This window comes from Caloenas nicobarica, chromosome 1 (assembly GCF_036013445.1).
Source record: "Caloenas nicobarica isolate bCalNic1 chromosome 1, bCalNic1.hap1, whole genome shotgun sequence".
NCBI classification, from domain to species: Eukaryota; Metazoa; Chordata; class Aves; order Columbiformes; family Columbidae; genus Caloenas; species Caloenas nicobarica.
The window spans coordinates 95,684,606-95,706,604 of NC_088245.1; the positions used below are offsets into that span (position 1 = coordinate 95,684,606).

The following is a 21,999-nucleotide window of genomic DNA, read 5'->3' on the forward strand; positions in this document are numbered from 1 at the left end:
AGATTAAGATGTACAGATGTTGGGGCACAGCCAAGCAGATATGAAGGGAAGCACAGCTCTGATGCTGACATCCAGCATCCTGATGCTACTGGTGGGATGGAGGCTGATGAAAGGCATTTAAAGTAATTTTATTTTCCTTATTTTCTTGTTTTCTACCCCATTTCCTGCACCCCTGCAGCCGTTTCTCTAGAGTCAGTCATGGGACAATGGACAGTTATAGGCTTGTCGAGTTAAAACGCAATGGGCTTCTTTAAGCTGGGGCAATAGAGGGATATGAGGGCTTTGTTTGCCTTCAAGTAGTCGATTTAAAAAAAAAAAAAAGTCCACACTGTGTAATATAGCCACTTAAATTTCTCCTTTTTTTTCCTGCTCCCAACCAACAACAGAAAATGTAAATTGCTTCCCTCTTCAGACAACAATAAATTACCTCCGAGAAGTGTTCAAGAGCCTATTATTTAAACCTGAAGGAGTCTCCATGCTTCCTTCTGCTTGCTTTGAAAAATAAAAGTTTTCTCCTTTTTGAAAACCAGCCGGTGGGCTCTGACAGCTCCCAAGAGCAGAGCAGACTTGCCCCTGGCCCTGCCCAGCCAGAGGCAGTGACCTCTGGGCTGTGCTGGAGGTCCTGACTGCAGACCCATCTTTGAGGATGGATGAGAATGATGAGTATCTGTCCCCAGCACAGGGCTGCTGGGCAGGAGAAATCCCACACTCTGAGAGCAGCGGAGAAGGAGGGAAAGGGAGAGGCTGAATTTTTTTTTTTTTTTAAGCAGCATTTCCATCCACCCCGTCATGCCAAGGGATGGAAAATACTGGTGGTGCATCCATGTCTGTAAAATTATTTATGTGGTAAAGCACCTCCTGGAGCACACAGCCTTAGGAGGACATGTGTCCCAGAGCTATACCTTGTCAACTGCCCTCCTGCTTACAAAAATTTGGTATTTTGTATTTTATTTTTATAATGGACCTCTGGGACACAGAACTAACCTTGGCTGCAGTGAGATGAAATCGTAGTATTCATTTGCGGTCATGTAAAACTGGCTGGAGCAAGATCCCAGTGAATGGTTGTATTGGACTGAGAGGACTAGGGAGCTGGGTGGCAGAGGAGGGTCCATGGGTGCTTGTTTGGAGATATGTATGGAAATCACAGAATCACAGAATGTTAGGGATTGGAAGGGACCTCAAAAGATCCTCTACTCCAATCCCCCTGCCAGAGAGGGGTGATGATGAAACCTAGATGAGGCTTCACAGGAATGTGTCCAGGTGGGTTTTGAATGTCTCCAGAGAAGGAGACTCCACAACCTCCCTGGGCAGCCTGTTCCAGTGCTCTGTCACCCTCACTGAGAAGAAGTTTCTTCTCATATTTAAGTGGAACCTCTTGTGTTCCAGTTTGTACCCATTGCCCCTTGGCCTATCATTGCTTGTCACCGAGAAGAGCCTGGCTCCATCCTCCTGACACTCACCCTTTACATATTTATAAACATTAATGAGGTCACCCCTCAGTCTCCTCCAAGCTAAAGAGACCCAGCTCTCTCAGCCTTTCCTCACAAGGGAGATGCTCCACTCCCTTCATCATCTTTGTTGCCCTGCGCTGGACTCTCTCCAGCAGTTCCCTGTCCTTCTTGAACTGAGGGGCCCAGAACTGGACACAATATTCCAGATGCGGTCTCACCAGGGCAGAGTAGAGGGGAAGGAGAACCTCTCTCGACCTACTAACCATCCCCCTTCTAATACACCCCAGGATGCCATTGGCCTTCTTGGCCACAAGGGCACAGGGCTGGCTCATGGTCATCCTGCTGTCCACCAGGACCCCCAGGTCCCTTTCCCCTACACTGCTCTCTAATAGGTCATTCCCCAACCTGTACTGGAACCTGGGGTTGTTCCTGCCCAGATGTAAGACTCTACACTTGCCCTTGTTATATTTCATTAAATTCTTCCCTGCCTAACTCTCCAGCCACTTGTGCTGCTGGAGGGGGATGCACAGGGGCTGCAGGTGCCCTGAGCAATGAGGAAAGCCTAGATTTGCCAGAGAGTGGGAGAGGGCTGGGACACCCCCCCATCATCCCCTTTCCATGGGGCAGAGGTGTCCACTGAAACCTCTCGGTATTTGAGGTGTCCCAAAAACCTTGTGGTAGGAAACACTGCTTGACTTCAGTCCTGAGCAAGCAGGAGCCATCTGGCAAGGGGGTGGTTGCTGGTGGGCCACAACAGCAGCAAACTGAATGGATGGAAACCATTGCTTTAGAAAAGCTGGTGTTTCTTTGGGGCTGAATAATCCAAGGGCCCGGCTTTCTTGAACCGTGGGCGTTGGGCTGCCACTTAAAGCAACACTCAATGGGCAGAAAATGCTGCCGCCGGGATTTGACAGTTGCACACACCACCGATATGATCACATATAAATGATCTAATTTACTTTTAAGCTTCAAAATTCAGACAACTTCAGATGAACCGTAGCTCTCAGGACCTTCGCTGATCATGATCATTTCCACAGGCACCTGGGGAGAGGAGGCTTTGCCTGCAAGGCCTCCTGTGGTATCATCGTTTGCCCTCAGATTCCAGATGATGGCAATCCAAACTTTCTAATTCCACCATTTTACACAGGAGCTGAAGACTGAGTCTCAGCTGTAACACTTTTATTGAGTTCTTGAGGGTTTAGCAAAACAAACCAGCTTACAAAGTTAATTGTGTCTGCAAAATGACAGGGATCTTACAAACTGCAAACACCTAGCCCACTCAGGATAAAATTGGTTCATGTACTTCTAGCAGTACACACGGCTGATTTTCTGAAAGAGTTTGTTGGAAATATGGGTTTTTAGTAAATATAACACCCACATTTTTATCAGCAATTTGATTGGAAAGAAAAAAACCAGCAAAACAGCTTTGCCTTTTCAGGTTTTTATGGTGAATAACTCAATACTCCCTTCTCACTCCCAAGTTTTGGAGCATTTTCACGTAAAGAATAAGACAAGAGCAGCATCAGCTGTTGCTGAACCCCCTTCACAGGCCAGTTGTGCAGGATATGAAAGATGAATTCACCTGGGTACTACTTACACTAGAGGCATCTCTGCTGTTTCAATTAACAAAAGGGCCCTGGAGGCCACACTCATCCTTTGCTTCCAGGCCTGTAAACGGTGAGCAGTATCTCTGTCATGGTTGGGGTTTCTGAAGGTGCAAGTGGCTCTTTGTGGCCTCCATGTTTTGGGGAGGAAAGTGGGGAAGGATGGAGAGGCAGGAACAGCATCCATGCAAGTCTGGCCGCAGAGCCTGTTTAGTGCCTTCATGAACATAAAACGGGCCATCTGGGGATAAACGGAAGACTTTAAGACCTACGGCTTTTGGAAAAGGTGACGAACAAGCACAAGCAACGGTACCACTGGTAATCTCAGGCCAGGAACTTCTAACCTTAGCTACAGCAGTGCTGTGTTGGGTGTTAGCACCCCAAGGGCCGTGGGGCTGCAGTGAGAGGCCCCTCGCTCCAGCTCCGAGTCAACATTGCACCTGGAAACCCGCACCCTGCCCCGGCATGGGGCGACTGCCCAAATAAACGGGAGTTAAAGTCCCAGGACACCTCCCAGCAGAGGGAACCAGGCACTCCACCTGATCTGAGCAGCTTTTATTCACCTGGTGCCAGATCTTCATCCATACCTTTCCCAGCCTCTCAAAAGGCTCTTTCAAGCATTTTTGTCTTCACTAAGAGACTATTTCCACACAGGCCCTATACATGCTGCAGTTACACAAATGATCACATTGAAGTCTTTAATCCACTTTTAACGAGCTGCTTGTTTAGTTACACCTCTCGGGAGGCTACATGGCAGGTGGGCGTTGTGCAAGACAAGCTGATGAAACAGGACTTTGAGGGCTGACCTAGCTAAAGCCCTTCCAGCAGCGGAGCTGGCTGCAGGACCTGCCTCTCTTTGGCTGCCCTGGCAAGAACGTGCTAAACCTCCTCTTGGAAGGATTTATGTAGTGCTGCACTTCATGTATCAAGGGAGGCATTATTGCCCAGAGCAAACAGTCATACTTAAAACCACGTGGAAGCTGCTGCTCAAAATAGAGAGAATTCCTTATGCAGCTATAGAGAAAAATCTTCCTTGAAAGTTAGTCCTTTCTTTTCACTGCTCTTTTTCCATGTGAATGAAACACAATTCTTGCAGCACAGCTACCATTTTCAACAGCGGCTTCTAATTCTAGATTTTTGGATTTGGGGGTGGCCAGCCCTTCCCAGGAAGTCTTGAAGTACATAAAGCACCAGAGATCCCTCTGAATATGTGCTACACTACAGGGTTTCACAGCCCAGGAGAGCTGGAAAACACTCAAGCTGGGTGTCCAGAACTAGAGACATTTGTAAATCTTTCCCTATTATGAACCTCTTAAGTCAGGGTAAAAGTATTTTGCTGGGTTTTTTTAACTGAAGATACATGGGCTGTGACCATGCAGCGTCTCCTTCAGCATGAAGGAACCTCAGCGAGCGGCACACATGGTGACCGATGGAACTATTGCTAATTGTGAAGGTGTCTGTCACCGCCAGTGCTTCAAGGGGCCCCTTTGGATGGCAGCAGTGGCCTCACCATGGCATCTTCAACAGCAGGAAGTGCAGCCATCTCAGGGGCTTTCTCATGGCCAGGATTCATATTGGAAAGCATGGGAGAAAAAATGGAGGCATATATGCAGTAGCGTAGGAGATTCCTGATGGAGCGGGAGGGGTTCCCCTGCCATGTGACCTGCTGCTTCCTTTCCAGGTCACTGACCACCCAAAGTTGTCCTGGACACTGCAAAGAAATTTGTGGTCTCAGTCTACTGAGCAGTGGAGGACTGCTTGCATCCTGCGTCATGGGAAGACATTGCGGTCCCCCCTGTTCTGGCTTCTGCCCTGTTTTTCCACACAGGGGGGATCCCTGGGACTGGTACTGGGACCTGCCCTGGTCACAGGTGCTGGCCGGCAGCACTCCTGACCAGGGCATGGGCAGCACCTCCCTGTTTGCAAAGCAAGCACCAACTTACCTCCAGGTGAGTCAGTACCCTCTGCATTGCTTGACGCCAGCCAGACATCTGGCCTTGTTATCCGCACTCAGCTGCAGACGAGACAAATTCACTCATGGTGTAGCTTTAGTGAAGTTTAAGTTTGGTATGAGTAAGCCCCCGAGCTGTTGGAGAGGGAGATGTGCAGAACCACTTAGCAAAACCAACGCATTTGGAAACCTCTGACGGTCCCCTCCTCTGCCTACCTACATTGGGACTTCCAAGTAGCATCTAGCAGTGCCTTTTCTTCCCAGCTTCGCTAGACCTGCATAATCCTTTCTCTGGTGGCTTCTGCAGTGTCTTTGACAGGTATCCGCTGCCGCTCCACCACAGCACATGGCCTGTTGTATCAGCATCATTCTTCTGAACAGCCACGTGCACCCAGTTACAAAGGCACACTGCTGAATCTAATGCTGGACTGATTAATGCCCACGGTGCTGAGCAGTCCGCATCAGGAACTAGCTGCTGCAAAAACATGAGGCTTTTTTTGGTTTTGTTTTTTAGTTCGAGTTTTAATGGAGATGATTAGAGCAGGAATTGTCATTGCCATATGATCCAACAACAGGCAGTTCTGAGGGAGTTTACATTAAGCTTAACATCTCCACGTACTGCAACCAGTGTTTGTGCAAAATCCCTTTATGTATAATAGCACTGTTAAGGCATAATCTCCCCCAATCCTCTGTACCTGCTGTATGGTGCTGTGCGTGGACCAGGTGATCAACCTGCAAGATTTGGGATGTATTAATATAAGCCTGGCGTGGACCCAAATGTGAGCATGACACCAGAAAACTGGACCAAGACATAACAACGTGACACTTGTTGATTAAGCAGGTGAAGCCTGCAGGAGACATAGTGCAAGTAAGCACAGAGTGTGGCCCTGAGCAGAATGGCGTGTGAATAAATGACAACTCAAGGTTCAACTCAGGGTAGATGGCAAAATCGTATCATGGAAGCAAAAACAGCTTATGGTTTAATAATTTGGAAGGGTCTGAGGAAATTTTACTAGCTAAAGGATGAGCTCTCCTCATCAAGGAAGCATTAAATCAGTACAGGGTGCCACTGGATTTGGCCACAGTGAGAAGTCAGCTCTGTCATCAGCTTTCCAGTCTATGAAAAGAATAGAAAATCATTGTCACGAAGGCACTCAAAAAGCCAATTTAGGCAGATGACAAGCTCCAGATTTTATTCTAACCAGAACTGTTCATTGGAGAACCAACTGGAAATAGAGTTTATCCAAAACTATTCAGTACTCTGACAACATTATAAAACGCAGGTTTGGATACTGATTAGGAGTTCAGTTATTACACAGCCAATTCAAACTCAAGGGATCAGATCCCAAAACTCTAGGGGTGATTCAGAAATGTGCATCTGCCCACTCTTACAAAGGGAGGACTCTCAAGGGTACCCAGATCGCTTACTAATTAGGCAAGGTGTCTCAGTCCTCGAGGCGTGTTCCTTAGATGGCCAGTCTAAGGAGGGGAGTGTTCCACTGCACACATGCAGCTCCAAGGAAGACCAACTCAACGGTGGGCTCTGGTGGGCTCCATTTATACCCTAGTTGAATTTGAGCTGTGGTCATTCATGGTAGTGGTCCAGAAACTTCTCTCAACCGAGGCATTTCACTGGTCAAAGGCCCTGTCTGTCGACCAAGGGGTGTGTACATGACCACAGTGGTCTATTGGTCTAGAAGTTTCTGGTGCTTTTTGGGGCAGGGGTGGAGGGGATGAGGGGAAAGTGCATCTGCCACAATTGTTTGATGGCCATCAAGGGGTATGGCTGTGGTTCCACAGCCAATGCAGGAGGATGGCAAACAGGTGTGTGACTGTCTGGGCACCCAGAGCAGCGATGCATAGCTGGAATATTTTGGAAAAAATACCAAACTGTTGTTTTGTTCCTGTTTTGACATTCATACGCCCTGTTCCAGTGCACTGGCATATGTGGGACATAACAATTTCTGAGATTAGAGTGCTAACCTGATAGAAGAGTTCTAGTTCTTTCTCAAATAACTTTACATATCCAAGAGGAATTTATAAAATGGATAAATCACCTGAAGTTAGTTCACCTAAATAAGAGTAAGAAATAGGGAATGCTGTGATGCTCAATTCACAACTCTCTTCTTCCTAATCATTAATTTCAGCCGGACTGCTTCAGCCAGCAACGTTGAGCAGATGTAGAAGTGCTTGCAGAGTTGAGTGCAAATATTTGAAAGAGTGTACAGCAGGGCTGTTCCTGGTAATAGGTTAATACTGAGCATTGTTTTAATGGCCTTGTGGAATCTTTTAATAAACGGTTGCATGCTTTCTGAGCATCGGCCTCATGAAAAAAAAAGAAGCTTTATTTTGCCTGATATGACAACTGCTCAACTGCACTGACAGGAATAACTTTAGAAGTTTATTTTATTAAAATCAATGTATACAGCTTCAAAAAGCCATTAGTATTTGTTTAGTTTAAATGCTTCAAATATTAATAGCAGCTTCAAAACGTTGACAAGCCCTAAAGCCCAGCAAGTAATGTGCTTTGATGTGCTTGTCTTCTGGCAGCTGAAGAGAGAACTTCTGATTTGAAATGAAAAGAATTATTTGGCTTAATATTTTCTTTCCAAATGTGAAATAATTTTTTTTTTTTGCCTCAAAACTGTGGTTTAAATTACATTTTATTTATATTATTTTACAATTTATCTCTCAAAAGACAATGGAGACATCTTGCTTGCTGACATCCTCCTGACCAGGTTCTGTGCCCCTGGTATCTCGCTGTGCAGTTTTGGCACATGGAGGTCCCAGTGTGGCACATTTTCCTGTCTCTCTGTAAGGACACAAGCAATCCTGCTGAGGTCATTGCTCCATTAACGTCAGTGGGATTATTTGGTTCGTTTAAGATTAAACTCGCACATGTTTACAGGATTGCCGCCATAATATGGTATTTTATCTTTTAGTACGAAGGGAGCATTTACATTTCACGCATTTCAAAATATATCTCTGAGGATTTTTTTTTTTTTTTCCAACAAAATACCGCAGTTATTGAGGCCTGATTCCCAGCCGGTGTTAAGTCAGCTTGCAGAAACTGAAGGACCTACAATGGTTGTAGCAGCTGAAGATCTAGAGCTACAGTTTCCCTAAATATATGACACAGATGTGCTACTTTCACACTCGCAGTGGCAACTTAACACAACTATCTGGCAGTACATGAGCATCTCTCAGTCTTGAAGGATCCCTTTTACCCCTTACCTACAAAAATAGTCTTTGAAACACTGAAAGCACAACAACTAAACCAAATCCTGTATCACAAAGGCACGTCTAGTGAGGAATTTAGGGTTTTTTCGAAGAGAGTATCATCAAATACAGCTCTGTGCCAAAGCCCAGTGATGTTCCAGCCCTTCCTGTTGCCAGCACCAGGCAAGTCCTGTGAAGGCCTGTGGGACACCGAACATGCCGTGGAGTCAAGAAGCTCAAGAGACCCTCACCTGCCTGCTGGCGCTGCAGCAGTAACTGATGGAGGACACACAAGGGTGACATCCATGGCAAGCTCCTGCTATGACCCCACGACACTCTTAGACTGAATTTAATGTCGTGCAAACCTATGGACTCTGCCTGCCTGGTATCTGATATTGTGTCCTTCTGTGAGATCCTGGTTTACAAGTAGAGGAACGTTTCTAATCAGATGGCAACATTTACACATTTCAAAGTGTCGCTCAATTTCCCCTCTGACATTAAAAGACATTGCAGCTTCACGCAGGTGAGTTGTTTACAGTGGCAATCACAACAGAGTTTGTGTCAAATACAGCCAGCTAACCTTGCAAAAAATTACCTGCAAAGTCGTCCCAAAAGAGCTGCTTATCAAGACTGAGGAGGCTGGTAGAGCACAGAGAGATGTCTAAAATAGGAAGGGTCTCACTCAACGAGAAGAGCTTGCAAAGGAGGTTTCTCCACCTCAGCTGACTGCCGCAGGCTCCCTTTGCAGAGAGAGGAGAGAAACAAGGGCTCTGAGGGCTTGGGACTCATTTCTATTGTAAGTAATATAAAGCAGAGAAGCATCAAGATGTTTCCAGCCAGTAACAAATGAGTCAATCGATTTGCTTTCCTCCACTGAAATCTACACACATAAACCTGTGCTCCCCTTTAATTAAAGGATAAGAGGAAGAAGTTGTGCTTCGGGTACATTTTTTTTAATCAATCGTGTGCTTAAAGCTGTTCACAGGAGACTGAAAGATTGAGTCCCTTAGTGCCTTCGTCCTGTGTCTAGTCAATTCTAATCCCAAAATGCAGTTTAGCTACATGTAGATGTGTCATGTTTCACGAGGGTAATGTATTTACAGGCTGACAGCTCTTATTTAGATTGCATTCATCTCTTTGTTTCATTGGCATTTTACAGTTTCGTGTTACCAATTCCGCCTTTGGGGAAGAGGCCAGTATATAAATCTTTGACATGAAAGATCCCACGCGGATTAAGTGACACATGGCATGCGCTGTGCCGTAAGGCGTTCAGCCGACTCATGCAGGAATCAGGCTGCCTGGTACAGCCCCCAAGACGAACAAGCCCTGGCCTTACACAACCGATGGCAAGGAAGGCAAAGGCCACCTGAGAACGTGTGACAAGGAAACGAAGAAGTCCAGCAGCTGGTTCGCACCCCGTCACAGTGACTAGATATGAAAGAACCAAGCAACCTTCCAAGGCTAAACCCTGCCGGCATCTGTCGGGCCAGCATAGCGCAGCCACACAGCCCCGTCCCAGCGGCAGTCTGTGGTGTACGACCACGCAGGGTCGGCTCAGGCATGAACTCCGAAAGCAGTGCAGGTCTCTGATTCTGGGACTGGAGCTAGGCTGTCTTAGACCAGGCTCAAGTGTCTCTGCATAGCCCTGCACCCTGCAGCTAGTCATGTCCTTTCCTGATCACCAAGGACTTCATAGAATCATAGAATACCTTGGGTTGGAAGGGACCTTCAAAGGTCATCTAGTCCAACCCCCCCTGATTTAACCTGGCTGAAACAACAGTGAAGGTGCCTGACAAAACTCCACCCTGATGGTCCTCTACCCCACCACTAGCAAGCAGGACTGATTTCTTCAGCAAAACCAGCCTAGTCGTGGTGGTGCTCCAGCAAAGAGGATCACAGAGCCTCCCAGGACAAACTCTACAGCAGACTCAATGCACCAGCTCTTCGCCACCAATTCACTCCTCACCAATGAGCAGCAGCTTTTCTTCAGAAGTTGAACAGCCTGATGTAAGGCCATGACAGGCCAAATGCTCGCTGCTCCAAGGGAAGGGCTGAGTTACTATTAATGCCAGACTGGGAAGTCACTTTGCAACATGGATGGTAATTATTTATTGTTTTATCATGACACATAAAATGCTATGGCTGCAATATCAAAATATGGTGTCACTTATAAAATACCAGTATTATTAATGCGGTGGTAAGATACTGTTAACATTTACAGAGAGGTGTATAATAATTTGATAGTCTTGCCTAGTGGTTTGCTCCAGTGACAAAACACCCTGGCAAGCAGATGATGAATGGAATACAGTGCCTATTTATTATCATGGTTTTTCCTTCTTGATTACTGAATGGCCTATAATGAAAGCAATATTTGTTGCTGAATCTAATTCTTTTGAATATGGTAGACAGGTCCTTTGCTTGTACAGTATGTGTCAGAATAAAAGAGAAGCATCTGAAAAATAAAGAGACGGCATTTCCTTACAAAATGAGATGAAAAAATAAAACTATAAATGGAATTTTCAAGTGTTTCTTTTTATATTTAAAGCTCTTATTTCAATATACTGTATTTAAACATCCTTAAATAATCATTTTGTACCTCTGATTCCATGTTTCATCCTTGGAAACAAATAGAGTAATCTCACTATAGATGTGTGCAAATAGAAAATATATAAATATATTTAAGGCCCATGTCATAAAAAGGTGGTCTCGAAATTGTCACTTTTACAATGATTGGCTGGGGTCCCTTTCATTTTGTCCTGCAGGTTATTCGAGCTCTGTTCTTTTAAGCCTTTGAAGTCCACCTGCAACGAAGAGCCAAGCACACACGTACTGTCCTGCATTTCATTTTGTAAACTGCTTGACGAAACCTGTAACGCAGTCCCAAGGTGGCTGAACAGCGGAGTTGATGTGATCCACTTCAACAAACTGAAGCCCGCTTGGTCGACTGCTGAGCTCCACGGGAACGTTGCTCCCACAGGTGACGGTTCTGTCTCTGAAGTGCTGTGTCGAACGTCATGAAGTCCCAGGGACCTTTCCAGACTACTTGCTGATGAGGGGAGTTTGTTATCCCCAGGCAACACAGCACCCTGGGGAGAGGCAGCCACAGGCTGATCTGTTCTATGCTCTGCCTTTGTGTGCTCTTGGAAAAGTGACTCACGTATTTGAGGAGATGTTGGCAAAGGTGTGCTTTGGTTAGAAGCCTTGCAACAATCACTAGCGTTTGAGCTAAGGCTTGGTGAGAAGCTGTCTGCAAAGGGTTGTGCCTGACGCGCTGTTTCCTTTACATTCAACTTGGTCAGAAGATTGATGCGAATCTCTGGGGGTAGTTTACTCAACTGGCGTCCAAGCTGAAGCTGAGTTGGGAATAGTGTTCCCTGAAGGGTTCTGTACAGAAATCTGCAAGAGGAGAACGTGGACATGAAAAGAACTGAAAGAAGGAAGTACTCAAGATATTATTAAGAGAAAAATATCCAAGAAAAAAGTACAACACATACAAATAAGCGAGTTTTATGCGCCTTTCTTATGTTTGACACAGGAAAGCTTGCAGATGACAAGCTCTGGATGCTGTGCTAATGTTGTGATTAACAATAAGCACTGTAATAAATCTGTGCTTTAGCCAGCGATCCACCTTGTGTTGACATACAGTCTTTCATCTTTCCTGATGAGGAATCAAAGGCAACAAGGATCAGTCTGCAGGGCTGGCCTCCTGCATCCACAAGTAGGTAAGTCAGTCCACAACACACTATCAGAATTTCTGTACTGTGAATGTTATGAGAGGATGTGTTGAATCTGGAAGCATCATGGAAAACCTCACAGGGTAGCAACTCTCTGCATGGCCAGGAGGTTTGACCAACAGTCTGCAATTATCCCATTCCTGTTGTCTATGGCCAGGAGCTGTGGTCTGTTCCTGTGGTCAGGAGCACAGAAAGTGAGACAAACTGACTTCATATAAACAGCTGCTGAAAAAAATTGACTTGGCTGGTAAAGCAAAAAGAAAGGATGGAAGTGGAAAAGGAAATGTTTCTTGCCCGCTCAATCATATGCATGAAGTGCTTTCATATATGGAAAAGGTATGAGAGAAGATACAATACCTGGGCAGCAATGCAACGACTGGTGATATAATGCAAGTGAAATAGAACATAGGGTCACCCATCAGCCTTTCCATGGTCCAGTAGGGATTGGATGGAGGATGGCATGCTGGGCAGGAAGCATTGTAAACCAGAGCCACAAAGAAAAATAAAATGATACTGAAGATGCAAGATGACCAGTGGAGAAAAGTCTAGAACAAAAAGCCAACAAAAGAATAATGATTCTTTATATCCTGAGAAATATGCTGTGATTCTCAATTAATAATTCTTAATTTCTGGAGACTAATCCATGCACAGCACCTAGTTTAGAGCCTTGTATTTTCAAAAATTCTTATTATAGGCACAACACTCCAAAACTGTCCACAGATCACAGTTTAAAACCTTTTTCATGTTTGCTTAAAATCCGTGTTAAAAATAGAATGCACTGAGGGAATGAAACAACCATCTGGTTTTGAAGAATGGCACTAAGAAAAGGATTTGATATATGCCAGCGAGTTTCTGTGTAGGCTGTGGATACCTTACCCAAGTTTTGGTTTCAATAGCCAAATGTAGTATGATGGTGAAAAGAGCTATTGTGGTGATGGGAGTTCCCCAGGAGAAGATATCCACCTCCGAATCATAGTAAGTCTGTAAAGAAAGAGACAGAATTTAGCCCAAGTGGTGTTGCCAGTTCTCCTCACAATGCTTGAAATAGAACAGCTTACACCAAACACTTACAAAATAGGGGATGAAGAAGCAAACGAGGCTTTGGTACATAGCATCGATCATGTTCATCCAAAACATGTGTGGTTGGTACTCCTGTGGCACAAAAAAATCACAAAAATCAGAGCCTAATGAAAATGCTATTTGCTAGAATAGGTATTTTGAGGGGGATATTCCAATGGGCACTTTTAAGGGCTTGTGAAAACAGCTTCCCAACTTTGCCAATCAGTCAGGTACCCTTGGGGATGAACTATGAAGAGTCCACCTGCAAGTCACTCTGTTCTGGGGCAACACTGCCTTTCATTTTTTTTTTTTCTCCCCTGGCAGAGGGTGTAATTTGAATCTGACACTCAGGCCAGCAAACATTTATGAAGGTGCCCAACTTTATGCACTACAGTTAGACCACTGATTTCAGGAGGAGCTCTCTGAGCTGTAAGCACATGAGTGTTTTACATCATGTACATACAAGCACCGAGTATTTATACACAAGAGAGAAAACAGAAAGTGCACACACACATAGAAAAGCAGATCCACAACAATGATCTTTAGCAAGTAATGCAGCAAGGTATGCTATGTTATAAAAATGTAAATAAACATATATATGCACTCACATATATCTGTGTGTCTGGGCACAAAATTGCTCACTAAGGAACAACATTAACATTTTGGCTTAAAGAAATACACAATTGCAGGGGTATAGATAGTCATATAAAAGACTTGGATATAAGGAAAATAGTTTGTAAATGACAAAATATTTAATTTGGGGATACGGGCTACATCTGCAACCACTGGGCTCATCAGGGCTCTTTACCTCTATGAAGAATAATAATTGCAGCCTAAAAATGGGAATTGAAGGATGCTTAGAAAGAATAACATGCGGTTAAGCACTGGAACAGGTTGCTCAGAGGGACTGCAGAACCTCCATTCTTGGAAACATTCAAAACTGGACTAGATAAAGACCTGAGCACCCTTGTCTAGCTTTGAAGCTGTTTTGAGCATGGGGCTGCATCAGATGGCCTCCAGAGGTCCCTTCCAACCTAAATTATTCTATAATACTACTGGCTTTGAATCGATGATATCATTTTGAAAGAGATTTTACCTGAAGCAGCATTTTTGGCAAGTTTTAAAAATGCCTTTTTAGATAACTACTCAGAGAAAATGCTCACTAGATTTCAAACAAACTTGGAATGGTCTCTAGGCTTGCCTATGAGAAATAATTGTACTGCAAACCTGAGAGACTCCTCTGTTTGCCAGCTGAAGCCAGGCAGACTCAACTTCCCAACATGCTCAAGCCATTACAAGATTTCTATTACCTTGAAAGTGTGCAAAAAAGGAAGGTATTAGTGTTACAGATCTTTGAAGTGCAATGCACTGGAACAGAAGAAATGTAGAGAAGGGAAAACAACAGCTGGGTGAAAAAAAGAGAAATTGGACTAATGCACTAAAAATAAGTTATGCTAAAATTCTTCTTGCATCTTTCCAGCACAGTGTGTAGCAATCACACTAGATGTGTAGGGTACCAAATGCAGGGGTACAGTCTGAGGCAAAAGACACTCACTATCTCCTCTCACAGGGCACAATGTCAGATCCTGTTAAGAAAGGTTTTTGCCTTGGAAGCAATGTCTCAATGTGGACAGTTTTACCAAGCAGAGAGATTTTCCCACAGTACACTGTAGCTGCAATTACCAGAAATGGTTTGGCTTGAATCTCTCCTGCAATTCCTTCTGTTTTCATTGTATGATTCAAGCAGACGGGGGACAAGGTGTTTTCAACAGACATGTCAGCTGAGTCTGTCATCTGCTGGTGACAAACTCCCCCAGAGTCTAAGTTTATTGACCTCCGTGCTGACTCCTAAAGCCACCTTTCCCTCTGGCTGTTTGTAAAGGGCTGGGGTCTGAAGTTTTGCGTAAGTACTGTGGGGTTATTCTGTGAAATTCCACACTACTCTACAAGGTATAACCTGTTTTATTTTTGTGGTTATTTGCAAGCCTGGGCCATGAGGCAGGTGTTCAGGTTTGGCTGACTTAAAAGCATCCAGTTCTCTCTCCTGTCACATATTCCAAAATATAGCTGGTTTTGTTTGTTTTAAATGCACATTTTGCATTTAGATACTTTGACTCAGGTGAGAAATACCACAAAATAATAATAGTAACTTGACTTCTCAGACTGTTTTTATCAGTCATCCACCCTTTGGGAACAGGATTGTTTTTTCATTGAAACAAAAGATGTCTAGGAAAATAATTTCAAAAAGTAAGAAGTTTTTACCTCCATATTCTGGCCGCTTCTATAAAGCTGAGGTACAGCAATTAACATTTCAGCTGGCACATCCTTATCCAGTACACCAGTAATCAGTTGTGGAAGAGAAGAGAACAGCAAATTAAAGAAGATGAGATACCACTGATCAATCATCGACGAACCAGAGAACCCGCAGTAGAACTGGTACCAGAAAAGAAGGGCCACAAACATCTGAAACAGAATGAGCAATGCTGTAAATATGACAAGATAAGCAGAGTCATCATCCCATTGTGTTCTGAAACCATTCTGACTCCAGTTCTGCAAGGACTTGTCTATGAATGCTAGACACGTGAGCAATCCTTCTAAGGACACCTCGTCTTTAACTTGCTGTCCTGATGCTCGGACCACTCGGCTAAGCTGCAAACACTTGGCACACCTGCAAGTCTTTGTGCTGCTGGAACCTTAGATCTCATGAGTCAGACATTACTTCATACAAAATTACCTTTCAGTTCAAGTGAAACTATGAGGTGCACTTTAACCATAAAAATCTGTCCCAACCATCATTGACATCTAGGTGTATGAGTACTGATCTCACAGCATTGACATTACTATCATGAGAATAAGCATTTCCATAATAACATCCTCTGGCAGCTTGAGAAGTTTTGGGAGGCTCAGCTGGTCAACAACAGGTAACTCACAATAGGGTTGTTCATCCTGGAGAGGAGAAGGCTCCGGGGAGACCTCATTGTGGCCTTTCAGTACTTAACAGGGGCCTATAAGAAGGATGGGGACAGACTTTTTAGCAGGGCCTGTTGCAATAGGACAAGGGGTAATGGTTTTAAACTAAAGGAGGGGGGATTCAGGCTAGACATGAGGAAGACATTTTTTACTGTGATGGTGGTGAATACTGGCCCAGGTTGCCCAGAGAGGTGGTAGATGCCCCATCCCTGGAGACATTCCAGGCCAGGCTGGACGGGGCTCTGAGCAACCTGATCTAGTTGAAGATGTTCCTGCTCACTGCAGGGGGTTGGACTAGATGACATTTGAAGGTCCCTTCCAATCCAAACTATTCCGCGATTCTCTCATTCTATGAAATGCAGAGGTTTTTTGCAAAACTAACATGAGACTAGCAGCAGCAAGGGAGGTGAAACTGTAAGGTCTAGCAAAGTTGTCTTAACTATTCTGTGCTTTGAAATTCAGTGAATTAGCAGTGCTATGAAGAGTCCTCATTCTCCCTTACTCTTCAGCCGTGTAAAGAAATCAGCTGCAGATGCTTCATGTAGCATGATGCAGATTGTTCATGTAGCTGGGTTGGAATCACCCAAAAAGGGACAAACCACACAACTCCTTTTCTTCTACAATCTCTGCACCATGGAGAATCCAGCGGTTTTAGGGCTCAGGGGAGGTGCTGATTTATTCTCTGCGGGGGGATTTGAGGTCTAGGAAAAGACGGGCAGCTTCCTAGAGGAGGAAATAAATTCCCATGCTTTGTCCTCCTAAAACTGCAATTTCTATTAGTCTTTGTAAACTGATTAATGCTAAATAGAAGGCAACCAGAAAAATATTGGCAACTGTTCCTTGAGGGTTTTCCCCATTTTAACCATGAAGGGAAATGGCATGACCTCTCCTTTCCCTTCCTATTCTTTTTGTATTCTGTTCTCAAAAGCTTCCAGCCTGCTGGAGTACGTTAACTCTTCACCATTTTTAGATACATAGAGGAAAATACAGATCTGTTCCACTGGTACACCAAAATCTGGTTGAAACGTAAATGTAGAAGAAAAAGCTATGGTCTGCTTAGTGAAAACTGCTATAAGGAGAGTAAGCCTGTATCGTGAAGGGGAATTGCCACAGAATGAGAAGGTCAGTCCTGCTGTATGTAAATGTATACATATGTATATATCCAGCTATATTGCATATATATGTCCGGGCAATGTTTGCATACTACATTGAAGTGGCTTGGATAGCAGAGCAACACACCTCTCACTGTGAGCCCATACTATAAGCTAACCTACTAGAAGTGAAATGGTAGTAGTTTTTTAAGGATCACCTCTACAACTGTTTCTGTAAAAACATTTCAGGCAAAAGTATCTTCCTCTGGCCAAAACAAGACTGAGTTACCAGAGCTGACCCTTTTCAGTACAGTTGACTGGGACATGGCAATTCCATTTCAAAATTGAATAGATTTTGAAATTTATTTCCTTTCCACACTCAGAAAAGAACAAAACTTCCTTGGTCTTTTTTCAAAACAGCATTGCAATAAGTATGTGGATGTAGATACTTTCCTCTCACTTGTTTGAAAGAAGCAAAATCCAACTAATCCTGGACCTAAGAATTTTTCCCCTCTAGAGCTTTGCTAAAGCGAACATGTCATGGAAACAGTTTAGCTCTGATAAAAATGGGTAGTTTGATAAAAATACAGACAGTTGAAAAATTTCCTACCACCTCTAGTATGGGTGTCAGCAGTGCTGTCAAAGAAAGCTGTACAAACAAATGACATTTCAGTAGCAAAGATTAAATCAGATTTTTTCCCCCTATTTTTTTTTCTTTGATTAAACAAGTGTTTTATTTAATTTCAATTACAATGTTCCCTTACACTACTGTGTATCACTCCCCTGAAAAAGTCAAAAGAAATTGACAGAATCGAATTAGATTTTAAATAAAAAAGGTTTCCTTTTTTCATCCTGGATGAGACTGTTTTATGAATGTTGCCCCAGACAGAATTTCTCAGTGAATGAAATATATGTAAAAAAATCCCCAGTGCTGTCTTGCAGAGAAAATGTATTAAGGGGAAGAAGCAGTGCATGCTTGTGCAGGTAGAATTTTATTTACATAAAAACCCTTTCCATCAAGTGCAGATATTTCCAGTCATGCTATGTTTTAGTATATATTTTACTTGTGTTTTATTATTATCTCCACCAAGCCAAACATCTTCTTGGATAAGTCATCTGAGTTTCCAAATGGCTTTTGCAGCAATTGGGAGTTTAAACTTTGAGTTAGGCAGGTTCTAGTGGAGAATGGGAAATTTCATAATATGAACAAATGGGGAAAAAAGCACTTGAGGGAAGAGAAGACTTGCAAAACATCTGTGGTGTAGCTATCTTGACTCTCTCAGGAGACTCATTCAGAATAGTCTCCTTGCAAAAGGATCATGTGCTCACGTTTTGCACTTTTGCATATTCTTTCCGTGAGGGCAGGCGCTGTATCAGAGATATTCATGGTCTATATGCTGGGTACTCCCCCCCGCCACGGTTTGAGAGTCAGTAGCAACAAGTATTGCTCAGAAAGCTCTCAAGGCTGCCAAAGCAGAGCCAACACAAAGAGATATTCTTCAGCTATATTCTAGCCTTGAGGCAGCAGCTTCTGAAAATGTCTTACTAAAAACAGCAAGTGAAATAATACTCTTAATCAAGGGGAGTTGTACCAAAGGAAATGGAAGATTTTACAAGAGCCGAACAAAAATGTAGATGTATAAACAACATCCCTGGCTGCTGATTGCTGGAATGCCTTATGTGTAATACCACTTTTTGTTTGTTTTATTTTAATGTATGATGGCTCTGCATACACTTCTTAGAAGTTCAGATTTGATACTGTCAAGCCAAAGGGTATCTTGGAAACATACAGCACTTGGGGTGAGAGTACAGATGTTCAGCATCATTCAGGATCGAGCCTTAAAACTCAGGTGTTTGAACACCAGCACGTATTTCATTATTGTGCTTCAACAGGTGGCTCTCCACTCGGGGCAGCGTTATTTAAATCTGCTTGCTATTTCAGCCTCAGGCAGCAGTTCAGACTGTCCAAATCCCTCCTTTCTTTTGTGTCTGGGAGGGTGCTTGCATGCAGTTTCTGATCAGACCACAGAAAATATTTTAATACATCTGTGTTAACACAAAGATGATTTATTAATTCTTTAGCTCCCTTAGGTATTCCTATGATGTTCAAAATTTATCTCCTCATAAAATACCTACCTCTAGAGTGAAATCAGACAGGGATTAGTCAGGTCAAGAGGAATTTGTGTTAAAAAGTTGCCACATTAAAAAAAAATGACGATTAGATTACATTTGGAAAGCAACTTTTACAAAATTGAGAGCTACTTTTTTTCTGATATTGAGGATAAAATCCAGTCTGCTGCTCACAGTTCACACATTGCCCCCTGGAGCAGAGGTCAGAGAGCTCTGGTTCTCTTCTTTTCCCCAGTTCTTCATTTCCCTTGCTCCTAAGGTGATTTGCAGGTGTTGGAAGTGAGCAGATCTGTGTGCTTGCCAGTGACTCCCACACAGCTGATGGAATTCTTGGTTGTCTTGTTAGGCAGTTTTCAATCAATCATCTTTGTACTCCAAGGTCAATGCAAAGGGCCTTTGCTAGTGCCGAGGAGTTGAGCTGCTACTGGCTCAGTGCTCAGTACTGGACTAACTCCTGTTTCATACACCAGGGAGAAAACGCAGACTCGTAGTCTGTTCTTTACCACAGTGTGCTTCATTTCTAGTTAACTCTTTTTGGTTAGTTGGAAGTAAGAGAAATCAAGAAAAACACCTTCCCAATCTCTGCATCTGAGGCACAGAGAGGACTAAAATTGTCTCAGGTCACTGGGGAATATGCACAGTGATTCATAAGCAACAAAGACATAGGGTCAGGGAGAGAAAACACACTCAACTGCTACTTTGGACCAATGCTAGATGGCTTTGGCATTAAAGAATCCTGTGTCTAGCCAGCTAAATTCTGCAAAAACGCTCTATAAAGAAACTTTTCTTAAGCAGTGCTTGTTATTTCTGTTACCTAATTTGCACATTCAGCAGCACAGTGTAGCTGTTATGGAGTGGGTCCTATATTTCTGCAAATGGCAGCCAGCTGTCTTTCAACTCTGCAAATTTCTTTGCAGCTTATTTATAAACCATTTGAAGGCTGACCTAATGCTCACTTAGCACAAAATAAACCCTGGAAACATGCAGTGCCATAAAGCTGCCAAGTCAAACACTTACTGCATTTTTGTAGAAGAAATACAGCACCATGTTGGCGAGTCGGGAATAACACCAGTGGCCGTGAACAAGCAAGAGTTTCTCCAAATGCCGGAACCTTGGGATTGCAAAGTCGCTTGCCATCACCGCCTTTAATGAAAGAAAAGTTGGAATCATTATTCATTTTCAACACCAACGGTGAATGTAATAATCTTCTCAACTCATACAGTCCGTGGAAATCGTACTGATAAAGAATGAAATCCATTACAGCGCATCTGAAATGCAGCTATTGCTGCATTTTTTTTGGAATACCCGTGAGCAAACCCGGTGGCTTGGCAGAACACGCAAGGCGACACAGTCTTTGCCCAGGGGAGATTATTATAGTCTGTGTTCCAGATGGTGACAAGCAGCAGCAAAGAGCGAGAGGTGGCGATTGGAGTTGCATGAGCATGAAGGCCCAGGGCCCACCTGTGAACATCTTGGTAGCTCTAACATCTTTCTCTGTAAAAACTACAGGGTACTTACAGGGCAAAATGGATTTCCAGAGAACAACATAAGAAAAGCACGATTAAGTGGTTGCATCATAATTACTGGACTTTAAAAAACAAAACAATAAAAATATTAGTTTTAATTAACATTTGCAATCCTGGCTTATATAGTTTACTTGGCTGTCCTATCAGTATTGTGAGGGATTTTTAAAATTGCACTTTTCTAAAACTGTCTATGAGAAAATATCACACTAGATGAGACTCTTCTGGGTCTTCATAGACTGCCAAATCACATTGACAAAATGAATCACCCAGTTTCTCTCTACTTCTGACTAATATTTAGGATACTGTACATCTAGATGAGTCCTTCTTGTAAATGATGGTGTTATCACAGTTGTTTCATAATCTTCCATATCCCTAGGATCACACTAAGATTTCATTTAATATTATTTTACATTTCATTTTCTATTTTGGTATCACCTTTTTTCTCACAGTTCAGTAAAAATATGAGAAAAGCTGAAAATCTCCAAAGGAGCAAAGTCTTCCTCACACTCTGCGGTGTATATTTTGACTGTATTTTTAAATGAAAGACATCTTTCTTTTTAATTTTTCCTAATTTCCTTTCTTGGTAAATCATCAAAAGGGCTCAGTCTTCCCAAGTAAGTGCTTGTAGAAGCTATTAAATTAAACTCTGAAACAGTATGCAAGAGAAGGTGTAATAACGCATTGTAATTTAAGCAGCAGATGTACATAAGCACTGGGACATTTTTTAATATGTTGACACATCCTGGGATTTCTCAGGTACTGAGACACACTTGTTATAACCTCCCTGCACAGAACACTCTGATTTGTCGTGCAGACATACAGCTGTCTTGCAGTTTGAAGAGAAGAGAGCTGTCGTATGTCTGCTTCCTCCACCCCATCTCAGCCTATTTCAACATTAAAACAAAACCGCTAGCTTCCTTTCATTTGTGCTTCTGACATAGTACTTCACAACACATTGTGAGAGATGTCAGGTTTGGTTTTTTTTTTTATTCCATTTTGATTACAGCGAGGAACACAGTGAAGAAGATAGTGTTATCCAATTACATTTGCATGTTTATTTCATCTCGAAATATCCCCTTGATTTTCACATTTTTATATTTTCTTCCAGCTTTTTCACAGGAAAAAATGATTCACGCTCCACATGCTTCCACAGAATGTGGAAAGAAGAAAGAAAATAAATCAGAGAGTATTGCTGTTTTAGACATCTAAATGTTCAACGTCTTCTGAGTAACTCTATGCGTAAGATTTTGACAGTTGTTTAAAG

General features: G+C 43.2%; 1 protein-coding gene across 1 annotated transcript in view; it reads right to left on the reverse strand.

The window, feature by feature from the left end:
- Positions 1-10,372: 10,372 nt before the first annotated feature.
- Positions 10,373-21,999, reverse strand: part of ATP10A (ATPase phospholipid transporting 10A (putative)) — a 117,240-nt gene continuing 105,613 nt past the window's right edge. The window contains exons 16-21 of the mRNA XM_065639352.1: positions 20,227-20,352; positions 15,281-15,481; positions 13,031-13,111; positions 12,836-12,940; positions 12,317-12,504; positions 10,373-11,621 (exon numbers count right to left, since the gene is read on the reverse strand). Coding sequence (XP_065495424.1) covers positions 10,916-11,621; positions 12,317-12,504; positions 12,836-12,940; positions 13,031-13,111; positions 15,281-15,481; positions 20,227-20,352 — 1,407 coding nt within the window. The 3' untranslated portion in view covers positions 10,373-10,915. The remainder of the gene's footprint in view (positions 11,622-12,316; positions 12,505-12,835; positions 12,941-13,030; positions 13,112-15,280; positions 15,482-20,226; positions 20,353-21,999) is intronic.